Here is a 12,741-nt window from a genome sequence, read left to right on the forward strand (position 1 = left end):
GAGCCATCCCAGTCTTTCCTGCCTCTCTTAATATGGGCACGGTTTCAGCCTCAGAGCATTTTCACTGCCCAACCCCCTGTATTCCTGCTACACCAAGGCTCCATCTCTTGTGAATTATGACCCCTCCCTTAGTGAATGCAGTGAGGATACAACTAGGATTTCATTTTTCACCATTACATATGTACTGTAGGGTGTGTGTGTATGTGTATATACAGGCTTGGAAGGATAAGATTTTTATCTGTAAATGTCGGTAAGGGTCAATTTCACACTGCACCCATAAACTGATGAAAAATATTTCCATCTATAATAACTGAAATTTACAGAAAGGCAAAGTAAGAAACAGGCTGCTCCAGAACTTGTTACAGTTTGATTTAAGGAGATTTATTTTGTTTATTTTGGTCTGTGATGTTGACAGTTTGTGTTTTACAGGTTGTAAAAGCTTTAACTTTTGGGATCTCAATATCTACTGTCATTAAATAATTACTGGCTGACCTCCCCTCCTTGGCTGACCACCGCCACATAATTTCCCGCAACTGTAAAAATGCTTAAAACCCAAATTGTGCACAACTGTGAAAATGTAAATCAATTAAAACCTAAAAAAGCTTTAAAATAAACATTGATATTTTCTGGTGAAATTATATTAAAAAAAACAACAAATTCAGCCAAGCCTATATGTGTATATATATATATATGAGGCAAACCCTGTGTCTGAGATTTTCAAAGCTAGATATCGAAACTGGATGTTTAAATTCACAGCACACAATGTGTGCGCGCACACACACATTGCTGGCCCTGATTTTTTCTCTCACTGCAGTTTCACACCAATGTCTCTCCACTGACTTTACAGGATTTACTCCTGGTTTAGGCAAGAGTAGAATCCAGCCCTCTGTGTTCCCAATGATAAGGCTGTAGAAGAAAATGTAGGCTATTGTGTTATTTAAGGAATAGCATGTGCTGTCCTCTCCTATAAGATCAGAACATATAGCTTCACACATATATTGCATTGCCACTCAGGGAGTAATGCAGTAAAACCCTTACACCTCCCCATCCCCCATCCATCTGCCCTTATAAGGATATTCACGCTCACTGTGCAAAACAAATCGAGCCTGGCTCTGAAGGCAGGAGTGAGTTAATGTTATCGGATAGTCCCTGGGATTATTACTAATCATATTTAGTGCTGGTCTTCTCTCGCTCCATGCACTTTCTGCTCAGTGGATAAGCACTGCATGGATGGTGGTGGGGGGCTGCCACACAGAAAGGGGAAGTGGCATGCTCAAGGTCCCATTGCAAGATGTGGTCAGAGCCAAGAATAGAAGCTGGTTCCCTGACTCCCAGCCTGGTGCCATATCCCCTGGCTGTCTTTGCCTCCATACCAGCACCGTTTGTTTGCTTACCCTCTTCTTTCCTTAGCCCTGTTGAAATCTCTGCTCCCAAGGCAGGATCAGACTTTGCACAAGGCGCTAGCTCTGAGGCATAGTAGGGCAATCTGCATGGGGGGAAGTTAGTGTGACATAACTGGGGCCACAGAGGCCTCCCGTCTGTTCTCTCATCTACCCCTGTTAGAAGTATGTACTTGGGGACAGGGAGCATAGAACAAGTGGGACAGGTCCTTGAGGCCCTTGTAGTTATGGCATCCAATATCCTAAACAAAGGAAGGCTACATCTGTATGGACAACGGGAAGCTAGAACACAGGAACTCACTGTGCATAGACTGCCCAAATGAGGAAAAACCAAATCCCCACTTCTTAAGGTATGTCTACATTACAAGCACTACAGTAGTATAGCTATACTGTTACCGATACACCCAGAGTAGCATACACACCTGCTAGAGCAACAGAAGAGGGTTTTCTAGCACTATAATAAACTCACCCCAGGGAAAGGTATTGCCAGAAGAATTCTCCCGTCAGCCTAGTAGCATCTATACAAGGACCCAGATCAGCTTGACTGCACCTCTCTAGAGAGTACTTGCAGCTCAATTAACCTAAAACATAGACAATACCTTAAACTCTAAGCCCCACAACTAAACCATAGCAACTGCTGAGCTTGTATTTCATCACTGAAACAAAGTTAACTACTCATGACATCAGTGTGACCTACTCACACCAGGGCATGTCCAGCACAACCCCTAGGCCTTGCATGACTACAGTAATGATAATCATCTGTTCTAATGTATACAATCCAAACATAAACAAAGGCCAGCTAAAGCAACAAAATTCAGAAGGTGGAATTCTGCGGAAACAATATTCTAATTTATGTCAATGAGTCTAGCCAGAGCTAGGTTTTCCCCATCTCACCTACAGGAGGAGCAGAGAGTTCCATTCCTCTAAATCAGGGGTGGCCAACCTGTGGCTCCGGAGCCACATGCAGCTCTTGAAAAATTAATATGTGGCTCCTTGTATAGGCACCGACTCCAGGGCTGGAGCTACAGGCGCCAATTTTCCAATGTGCCAGGGGGTGCTCACTGCTCAACCCCTGGCTCTGCCAGAGGTCCTGCCCCCATTCCACCCCTTCCTGCCCCCTCCCTAAGCCTGCCATGCCCTTGCTCCTTCCCCCACACCCAGAGCCTCCTGCACGCCATGAAACAGCTGATCAGGAGGTCTGGGGAGGAGGCGCTGATCAGTGGGGCTGCCGGTGGGTGGGAGGTGCTGGGAGCGGGGGGGAGGTGGGAGGATGTGAGGTTGCTGACATATTACTGTGGCTCTTTGGCAAGGTATGTTGGTAAATTCTGGCTCCTTCTCAGGCTCAGGTTGGCCACCCCTGCTCTAAATCTTCTGGCCTTGGGGCTGACATGGGAGATGGTGGGAAGCTAGAACCCAGTGGAGTTCCCTCTGAAGGACCAGGGTAGGCTGCAGGCCAGCTGGGTCCAATTTGCTTTGGGTTTTGGTGGTTTTTGAGGAACTAGGGCAGAGCTGTTTGAGACAAGGGCTTTGGAACGGGGTGTTTGCAGGCAAAAGGCAAGGCAGGTGCGAGGGTGGTTTCTCTAGGCTGTGAGACAGTGAGGCAACCACCTCTAGATATGGGGGCAGCATCCATGGGCTGACAGGTAACACAGCCTTCCTCCCTGAGAGCCCATGGGAACCTGAGCCGCAGGCTGCTATTGTAGGTGTCCATGAGCCACCACTAGCCCACACTATTCCACATCTCACAGTACAAATGAGAGCAGGTTTGCTGCCCAGAAAATGCCGTGTGAAGATGGATTTCCCCTCCCCATAACTAGTACCTCAGTTTAAAGCAGGCTTGGTACCGCTGTGTGGGTTTCAGTCTGCTGCAGAGCCCAGTCTGTTACTCACACAGCTTTATTCCTGCATCCATCTGGGGGAACACTGGCTCTTTCCACATAACATAACAAGCACAATGGGGCTGTAATCCTGACTGGGATCCTGAGACACTACTGACATAAATAAGAAACAAAGCCTAAGGATGATTAAATGCAGACCCTAATTTAACAACAGAGAGCTATTCAGCATAAGCTAGTGGTTAGACCCCAAGGATGACTCCCCGATTCCAATCCCAGCTCTGGCAGTGAGGCAGTCTTCACTATTCAGTGCCTCAATTTCCCTTTCTGTTACACTAATCTGCCTCCTGTGGGTGTGAGTCAGATCACATTTGTTAGGCACTTTGTCGCTATGAAGGGCTGGTGAATGTTTCAGCACCAGAACTAGCGCCCCTAGTGACACTGAGGGCAGGCTGGTGCTGCACATGTGGGCTGCCCCCAAAGCTCACCTGCTCCAGGTCAGACTGGATGATCAGTGTAGTCCTTTCTGACCCTATGGAGCACCCTGGGGGAACCTGCAGCGTCTGTGGGCCCCCCAGTGGAACTCCGTACCCTGGGAGGGCTCCTCTCCATGGCCTGCACCTCCCTCCCCATTGGCAGCCCGGTGACGCCCCCCGCTGCCCTCCCCAGGCAGCCCACCCGGGGCTGCCCAGAGGGAGCTGGGGGCCCCCAGCCCAGGCAGCACACGGTCCCCAGAGCAGTAGGAACCTAAAGTTTGCCGGTTACGTCAGCGGGCCCTGGCCCCGCCCCGGGGCGGGTCCCTATCAGTCCAGTCCCTGTAACTTTCCCACGCCGAACTCTGGGGAGATGCTCCAGGTGCCCGGAGCCGGGAGCGCGCTTGGCTCCATCTGTTCCCCCCTCGACCTCCCACCTCGGAGCCTGCCGCTTAGTGACGCCCGGCTCCTGCAGCCCAGGCACGGCGGGGCGGGTGGCACAGGAGCCCTGAGCGTCTGGGGCAGGGCTGAGGGACCCGGCACCTTCCCGCGGCTGGAGCAGGCTTGCAGGTGAGCCGAGCGGCCGGGGGCGCGGGGCCAGGCTCGGGCTTCGAACTCGTCCGATCTGGAGGGAGGGGGCGCGCCCCGCATGCCCCGCGCCCCGCTGTCAGCCCTGTGTGGAGCCGCGGGCTGTAATTCGGACAGGTGCTCGGCTGCCGCTCCTTCGCGCTGAGAGAGTGACTCCGGTATGACTCTCCCCCGCACCCAGGCAAGGGGACAGCAGCGCCCACAGCAGGGTGGAGGTAGGGAGGGTGCAAGAGGCTCGCTGCGCCTCCCGGGGGGCGGGGCAGGGACAAGGAGCAGGAGGCGGCTGGAACCGAGGGTAGGGGGGTGCCCGGACAAAGTTACCCGGGGAAGGAGCCTGCGGCGGTGCCTGGGCACCTTGCCGGGGAGCTGCCGCCCCCCCCCCCAATCGCTAGCGGCTCCTTCCCCTGCAGCTAGCTGCAGGCGCCCGGTGCAGCATATGTCGGGGGTGGGTGCTCTGCTCTGCTCTGGCAGGGAGCTGGCACCGGGCGGGAGCCATCGGGGAACAGTGCCCACGGGCCAGCGCCCCGGGCTGCCAGGCGGGGCTATCCCGAAGCGGGGGCGGCGGGGGCGGCGGGGTCCCCCTGGCCAGGATCCGGGGAGCTGAGGGCTGATCTGCGCCCAGCTAGGGCTGTTTTACCTTCCGTCCCCTCCCCCAGTTCACCCCCTTGCGCGAGACATGGCGCTAATTTCCATGACAACCGCTAATGTCACAAATAAAGGGAAGGGGGCGGGTAGGCTGGGCTCTAGCGGGTGCCCAAGTTTTCCAGGCAGCATGGGGGGGCACGCCCTGGGCGAGGGGGTCTGTGTGCGTGGGCCGCGTGCTGTGCCAGCGCTGGTGTGGGGGTGGGTGCAGCATGCCTGCATCTGTGGCCATGCCCGCCTGCGCGTGCAGGGGTGCGTCTGCCTTGCTCAGCCTGCGCGGGCAGGGGGCTCGCAGGCAGCCATCCTGGGGGGGGGGGGGTAGGGGGCACCTGTGGGATCGTGCGCTGACTGAGTATGTAGAGTTGGAGGGTGTGTGGGGCCATTGCTGGGCAGGAGGGGAATATGTTATCTTATAAGCATAACAAGTAGATCTCTTTCCCCCCCCTCCCCCCAGGGATGCTGACCTCCAGCAGGTGCAGCGACACGGGTTGAGGGGCCGGGCCCCGCAGCGCTGGCCGCCCAGAGGCGGTTTCCATCCACTCCGGCAGAGCCTTGCACGTGCTCAGGGCTGTGACACCAGCCATGTGTGCTGTGTTTGTCTCAGGAGTGGGGGTGCACATGTGATGGCCATTTATGTGAGAAGGGGGCAGGGTTTGAGTTCTGCCGCCCCCTGCGAGTCCCTAGCTGGAGCCCTCTCACAAAGCCAGATGTCCCCACCCCTTTCTTGACCTTCATTCGTGGGGTGTCAGGCCCTGGCTCCTGCCCCAGACCCTCAGTGGTGCTGGTGTGAAATTGTTTCATCCTGCCCTCTGTATGTGGCTCTGGCTGGGCTCTGGTCTTCTGCAGGGTCATCTGGGCAAAGTCTGGAGTGTAGGGCTGGGGCAACCCTGTGGTCCTCCTCAACCCCCCCTCCCCCCCAGTCTGTCTGATCTCTCTACCTCCTCAGGATGGACTTTGCCACCTGCACTCCCTGACCACCACCACCCCACCACCACCTCAGATCCCTCCTGCTGCCTTCCCTCGGCCTGTGCTCCCTGCTGTAGCCCCCAGGGGCTGCACTCTTCATGCAGTGGCTCGGCCTTTGCGTGCACCCTCAGGGACAGTGGCACCTTGCCGCTGCTGGAGGTGCTGGAAGATTGGTGTCATCCTGCCCACTCCTCTGAACTTAAAGCCATTTCGTGGCATTGGGACCCATTGGTTCATGCTGCCTGGTGCCTGCACATTGCACTCCAGGGCACTGAGGAGAAATATTGACCTGAGCACAGCAGGCTGTAGCCAGGAATCAGAAGTCTGCCAGCAAACTGTGGTATAGGGAGTCAGCTGGCTGGGGAGAGGAGGGGGCACAGAGCCCTGGAAATCACTGCTACACCTGGGGTGGGGTAGATCTTTAGCAGTGTCCCCGGTATCCCCAGACCCAGTGTGTGCAGAGGAGGCGGACTTCATCTTACTGCTTTCCATGCCAGCCCTCCAGGACTGTCTGGGCTCAGTCTTGACCTGGTGTACATGGGTGCAACTTCCCTGCCTGCAATGGAGTGGTGCCAGCTTACGCCAGCTCTGAATATGGCCTGCTGGGGTCTCAGGGTTTCAACGGTGTGTTGCTGTTTTCTCCTTAAATCTCCATTGAAGCAGGTGCTGGGGGACCCTGACCCGGTCATGCTGCCCTCCCCAGCCTGGCCATTGTAAGATCCTTCCCTGCGTAGTTTTGTGCAGTTGTAGGATTCCCCCAGCAATGAGAGGTTATTTCTTGGCCTGATCTCCCTCTCTGTACGTGTTCTGTTCCTTAATTCCAGCCCCATGGCCCCAGGTGACGGTGAGTTCTGGCCTCGAGACAGACCCCACTTCAGTGCAAGCCCCGGTGCTCAGGAACTGGTGCTGGGGTCAGGCGCATCGGTATCTCCTGCGGAGTGCAAGTCGGGCTTGGCTTGTGGAGGTCCTAATGTTACCTGGGACTGTGGGGGGCACATCTGAGCTGCCTGGGATGCTGCAGAGCCAGTGCTAGGCTGCAGGCCACTTGGTAGGAAGCAGCATGTGGACTCAGTCTCCCTCTTGCTTCCTGGGGCACTGTGTCCCAGCTCGTCTTTCACAGGGAGGAGCTGGTGGATGGGACTGGTGAATTCTCTTAGAGTATTGTGAGTGGTTGTTATTGGGAGCCGGCAATGGTTTGGATGGTTCCTGGCAATGGTTCCTGTCAGAGTTCATGGGCTGGGTTTTCCCCTCCCAGTAGCCCCAGCACCGTGCTGGACCGCAGGGGGTGGGAGTGCTCACTGAAGTCAGAGATTGTCTGTCTCCCTCTCTCCCTGGGGCTGGGGCAGGACTGTTGCTCAGCACAGGCCTTGCCCTGGTTTGGGACAGCTGCTAGAGGGGTTTGCAGAGCTCCATGTGCAAAGGCAGTTGGTTTCAGGTGTGAGAGCAGGAGTCAGACTCCCTGCTACCTTGCTGAGGAGCCATCAGTGCCTACAGGCTGGGCTCCAGCCTCTGTGCTTCAGCCAATCACAGACACATGGGGTTAGAAGGGACCGCAAGGATCATCTAGTCTAACCCCCTGCCAAGATGCAGGATTTGTTGTGTCTAAAAGCATCCTTGGCCCCCTTAAAAATGCCTCCTAATGCACCTAGCAGGCTCTGCAGTGTTACTCAAACTCCCAAAATGTCTCTGTCCTTTAAACTCCCTTTCCAGCATGTGACTCATGAGTGTGATATGGCAGTGAGTTCCACAGGTTGTCATCAGCTGAGACTCCCTCCTATTCTCCTGTTATGGGATAGGAAGGAACCATGTCATTTCCACTATATCTTTCGGGATCCTTACAAACCTCAGCCAAGTCCACTTGGAATAATTTGCAGTTCCAGATGCACTGACCCCAGCAACCCCCAACTCTTGTATGTAATATCCCCTTCCCTCTATCACCCTGATTTTTCCCCCCCATCCCCCACTGCCTTTTCCTGATATGTTCTCAACATTCACCTCTAAAAGGACAGGATGCGAGTGCAGGGTTTGAAGTGTGAGCAAACCACTGATTTATAGAACAGCATTTTCCCCTCCCCATTCTTTTAATACAACCCAGCAGCCGACTTTCCTTTTTTCTGCTGCCATGATTGATGTTGAGGCTATTAGATTCAATGAAGGCTCTTTCCTGGGGTTTCTTTATGATCTGCAGCCGTCTCACTTCGGCTCTGTTCTTCTCAGATCTCACAAGCTAAGTAGGGTTGGTCCCTGCTTGATACTTGGTTGAAAGAGCTTTGAAGGGTTCCGTGCATGGAGCTCTGCCAGTACCCCTTAGTCCCAATCTGCAGCCCCCTGCTATGCCAGCCATGTTCTTCTATCCCATCCCAGCTCTGCCAGTGCCACTCAATCCCGACTTAGCGCCTCTGTGGTCCCTGTCTGTTACTCCTTGCTCCACCATGAACAATCCCTTTTAGGCTGTTCTGGGGGCTGATATCACAGCACCATTATTTAGGTCCATCTCGGAGCCCTGATCAGTGGCTGTTGCTCTTCCCTCTGGGTACAGTCCCTCTCTAGTCAGACGGTGTCAGAAGAGAAGCCACTATTTCTGGAGAGGTAGCCCGAGCGCTGCCCAGAGCAGGCTGTCACCTCCCAGGTACGTGACACCAGTGCCTCTGAATAAGCAAAATCGCCCCGCTCACTGCTCCATTCTCTGGCAGCCACCTGCCTAGCTGGAAATGGAAGCAGAGCTCCAGAAAGCTCTAGGCAGAGGCAGCTGCTTGTTAACCCCCAAGGTTGGGCTGAGGCTGCAACGGCGGGCTGGACAGGTACGAAGCGAGTCAGGCGGGGGCTATGTGGATGGGCTGAGAACAGGTGAGGGCTGGGAAGCTAATTTAAAGCCGCAGTACAGCAGCAGGAATGTTTACATTGAATCGGGCTCCTTGGCTTGTGAAAGCTGCGTCATCTCTTCATGCCATCCACACCCTGCCTCCCACTTCCACAGCGATTGTGTCTTGCACTGTTGCGTCTTGTCTTAAATTAGATGCTAAACGATTGGGGGCAGGGGCTGTGCATGTGTGTGCATAGTGGCCCTTCCCCAGTCTGGTTGGAGGTCTGCTGTAACAGACAGAAGAACATCAACAAACTCCTAACTTGCTCGCTCCCCTTGCCACCCCTAGGTCTCTGCTGGCATCATCAGGGTGCAGATCTCTGCCACTAAGTGCCCATGACTAGAGTTATGCTCCTGCTGTGTCGACTGCAGCTGTCCCACTGCAAATCCCCTGGTGTTCCCTCCAGCTCCTTTGAATTAGCTCTGCCTCCCCTGCTCTTTGTGACACCGCCTTGTGCGGTCTTGTCTGCGCGTTCACACAGTTAGCTTCCCACAGAGCCTTAACGAGGATGTTAGTGAAGCTGGACCTGTGCCCAATCCCCACACGGCCTCTTTTCCCCAGCTGGGTACATGGATGTGGGTCACTGCCCCAGGCTATCCATGGGGCCTGGTCACACTCACTGAAGTCAATGGGAGCGGAGGACATGTGACCCCTTTAAGGGAGTACTCAGGATGTGCAGGATCGTGCCCAGCCAAGCCACATGAGGTGTCGCTGGATGCTCTGGAATGCTGCTATAAAATCTGAGTTACCCTGCTCTGGGTCCCCTGAGCAGCCGGGCCCATGATTAAAGAAACCCAAGAGCTGTCATGTTTCCCTGGCATGGCCTCTTCCTTTAGAACACCAAGTGCTGCCTATTGTTCCTGGTTCCATTCTTCTCGAATGGCTGCCAGGTTCTTTCCTGGTTAGTGCCCATTCTGCCTGGCTGAGACAGTCAGACCTAGCGGGCAAAGCTCTCCTTTGCTGTGTGAGAGCCTGGCTCTACATTCACTCTTCTCCCGACTTCTGCCTCTCTTCCTCCCCTTCCCCCACCCTCACACTCTCTTCCTCCACCACCACCACCACCCCGTCCCTAAAGGTGCCATTGGTGGGGCAGTGGCTCTGTTCCAATTCCCTCGATATCCAAGTGCATGGGAATGCCACCTGATCTGTGGCTGTGCAAGCCCAATCTAATCCTTATGACACTACCCCCTGGTGGAGGAGACTGGAAATGCAGCATCCACTGAGGTAGTAGTAGAAACTTGAGGTCTTCACTTTATTGCTTTTGAATTCTAGTAACACAATAACAGATACACCCAGGAAATAGCTCTGGTGTGTCTCACTGTTCTCTGAATTTTACACGGCCCCCACCTTTTTAATGTGGTGCAGATTGTGTTGACAACATCCACCTGCATCGACAAAATTGTTAGGATGTGTGCAGTGATAAGCTGCCAAAATCTTAACAACCAGTTCCCTCCTCACCCCACGAGGGGGTCGTGGCCCCCCCCGCCCCCGGGGACTCCTGCCCCATCCAACCCCCCACGTTTCTTGATGCCCTCCCCGGAACCCCTGCCCCATCCACCCCCCTCCCCTGTCCCCTGACTGCCCCCAGAACTGGGCAGGAGGGTCTCGTGGGCCACTGTAGTGGGTGCCCACCCCGCCCCTAAGAGCCAGACGGACCTTCCGGGGCACAAGGTGGGGAGTCCCAGCGGTGCTTTCCTGAGGCAGCTCCCAGAAAGCATCTGGCAGGTCCCTCTGGCTCCTAGGGGCGGGGGAGCATCCGCTCCCCCCACTGATCACATCAAAAGTGGAGCCTTAGGCGCCGACTCCGTGGGTGCTCCGGGGCTGGAGCACCCACAGGGAAAATTTGGTGGGTGCAGAGTTCCCCAGCCCCAGCTCACCTCACCTCCGCTCCGCCTCCTCCCCTGAACATGCCACCCCACCCTGCTTCTCCGTGTCCCCCACCCCCAGCTTCCCGCAAATCAGCTGTTCATGCGGGAAGCCTGGGAGGGCTGAGAAGCAGGCAGCGGCTTCGCGCTCAGGCCCAGGGAGGCAGAGGTGAGCTGGGGTGGGGAGCAGTCCCCCCGCCCCCCCCGGCCTGGGTTACCTGCTGCGGTGCAGGCGGCCTTCCTCGCTGCCCCAGCTCACCTCCGCTCCGCCTCCGCCTCCCTGGGCCTGAGCGCGAAGCCGCCGCCTGCTTCTCAGCCCTCCCAGGCTTCCCGCACGAACAGCTGATTCTTGGGAAGCTGGCCGGGGGGCCAGCGGAGAAGCAGAGCAGGGCGGCGCGTTCAGGAGAGGAGGCGGAGCGGAGATGAGCTGGGGCTGGGTGCAGGGCGGGAAGCTGCAGGTGGGTGGTCTGCACCCATCAAATTTTCACCATGGGTGCTCCAGCTCTGGGGCACCCACGGAGTTGGCAGCTAAGGCGCCACTTTTGGCTGGTTGTTAAATTCAGAAGCCCTTTTAGAACTGGTTGTCACTCGCGGGACAACCAGTTCTAAAAGGGCTTCTGAATTTAAAAACCGGTTCTAGTGAACTGGTGGGTGAACTGTCTCCAGCTCACCACTGGATGTGTGCATGGGGAGAACAGGGGTGGTGGGAAGGAGGAGGGGAATTTGAGATTTTAGGCTAAGCACGTTAGCTGGCTGTTTCAGGTGAGCCAAAGGGACACGTGCACAGCTATCGCTTGGGGCTGTCTGCAAACTCAGGCAGACACCATAAGGCTGGGTCATATTTTAAGGGTTTTCTTTGTGACTATAAGAATGAGGATTTTTAAAAAAACAAAATTAATCAATTCTGGAGTATGATTCAGTTGCAAAGGGTGGATTCCAGAACAAATTCTATGGCCTGCGGATGCACAGGGCGCTGAAAACTAGGTTCAGATTTCCCAGTGATTTTTCCCTCCTTCATTTTCGTTGTCAATGACAGTTCTTTTTAAAAGGCACTCAAATTACTCAGGAGTCAAAAATATTTCAGTCGCCATTCTTGTGAATTTTACTGTATGTCCCATGTTTGTTTGTTTTCCTTAAAGCCCCAGCTCCCAGAGTCATGTTATCTCTCTGGAAAAAGTTCCTTTCATTCCCTGGCCCCCTTTGGGTTTTGTTTGTCCTTGTCACTATGCCACCTCAGCTGATTCTGGGTTCAATCTCAGCTCCTGGACTGGTTCTAGTGTCCAGCCACATGGGCTCCAGAAGAATGGTGGGGGCTTGCACTCATGGGGAAGGATAGCCCAGTGGTTAGGGTGCTCCCTGGGATTTAAGACCTGGGGTTAGTTCCTGTGTCCACTGCAGACTCTCTGCGTGAGCTTGGGCCAGTCGCTTCATCTCTCTGGGCCTCAGCTGCCCCATGGGGACAACAGCCCTGCCTGGCCACCCAGGGGGCTGTGGTGATACAGATGTGACAGACAGTGAGGTGCCCAGGTACTAGAGTGATGGAGGCCAGAGACGTCCCTAAACCAGATGAGCATTACCAGGCTGCATTGTCTTGCTCCCCCTGCTGCCCCCCTCTCACTAGACTTGTGTCTTCCGGCATCCAGCACCCTGGCCCAGCGGTACAGCAAACTCAGTTCTGTTCTGCTCTTGTCCAGCCCAGATACCCAAATATCAGGACTGTCCCTATAAAATCGGGGGACCCTATGCAGGAGCCAGGCAGTGGCAGAATTGCGGCAGCAACCTTCCAGGGCAACACCAAGGGAGCCCTGCCCAGGCATGGGAGGACGCAGGGCATGAGCCAGAAGAGAACAGGTGTGTCTGGGGGGTATTTGTCTTGTTTAGATGCCAATTACCTCCCCACCCCCGTCCCGATTTTTCACCCTTGCTATCTGGTCACCCTACTCCTGCAGCACAGGCCCTGGTGAGCAGATGGTTGCTGAATATGGGCCGCTGATGGCGCTGCCCCTGTGACTAACCAAAGGAGGCTGGCTCTGTGTGCCGGCTCAGCCCACCAGAGTGCTTTGGAAGTGGACTGGTGCTGTGCTCCCCTGCCAGGGCATGAGGCTCAG

At 55.2% G+C, this 12,741-nt stretch overlaps 1 protein-coding gene across 4 annotated transcripts in view; it reads left to right on the forward strand.

Annotated features, from left to right (window-relative positions):
* The first annotated feature begins 4,021 nt into the window (after positions 1 to 4,021).
* CAMKV (CaM kinase like vesicle associated) overlaps positions 4,022 to 12,741 on the forward strand; it is a 52,424-nt gene continuing 43,704 nt past the window's right edge. Inside the window, exon 1 of one of the 4 annotated variants that reach the window (XM_074958362.1) lies at positions 4,022 to 4,278. Coding sequence is in view for 2 of the 4 variants with exons in the window: in XM_074958360.1 (XP_074814461.1) it covers positions 12,376 to 12,484 (109 nt within the window). In the remaining 2 variants the exon portion in view is untranslated. Of the gene's footprint in view, positions 4,279 to 4,327; positions 4,512 to 12,334; positions 12,485 to 12,741 lie in introns of those variants that run through there. The other 3 variants (XM_074958363.1, XM_074958361.1, XM_074958360.1) reach the window with 3 other exon arrangements.

Source organism: Natator depressus, chromosome 7, assembly GCF_965152275.1.
Source record: "Natator depressus isolate rNatDep1 chromosome 7, rNatDep2.hap1, whole genome shotgun sequence".
NCBI classification, from domain to species: Eukaryota; Metazoa; Chordata; order Testudines; family Cheloniidae; genus Natator; species Natator depressus.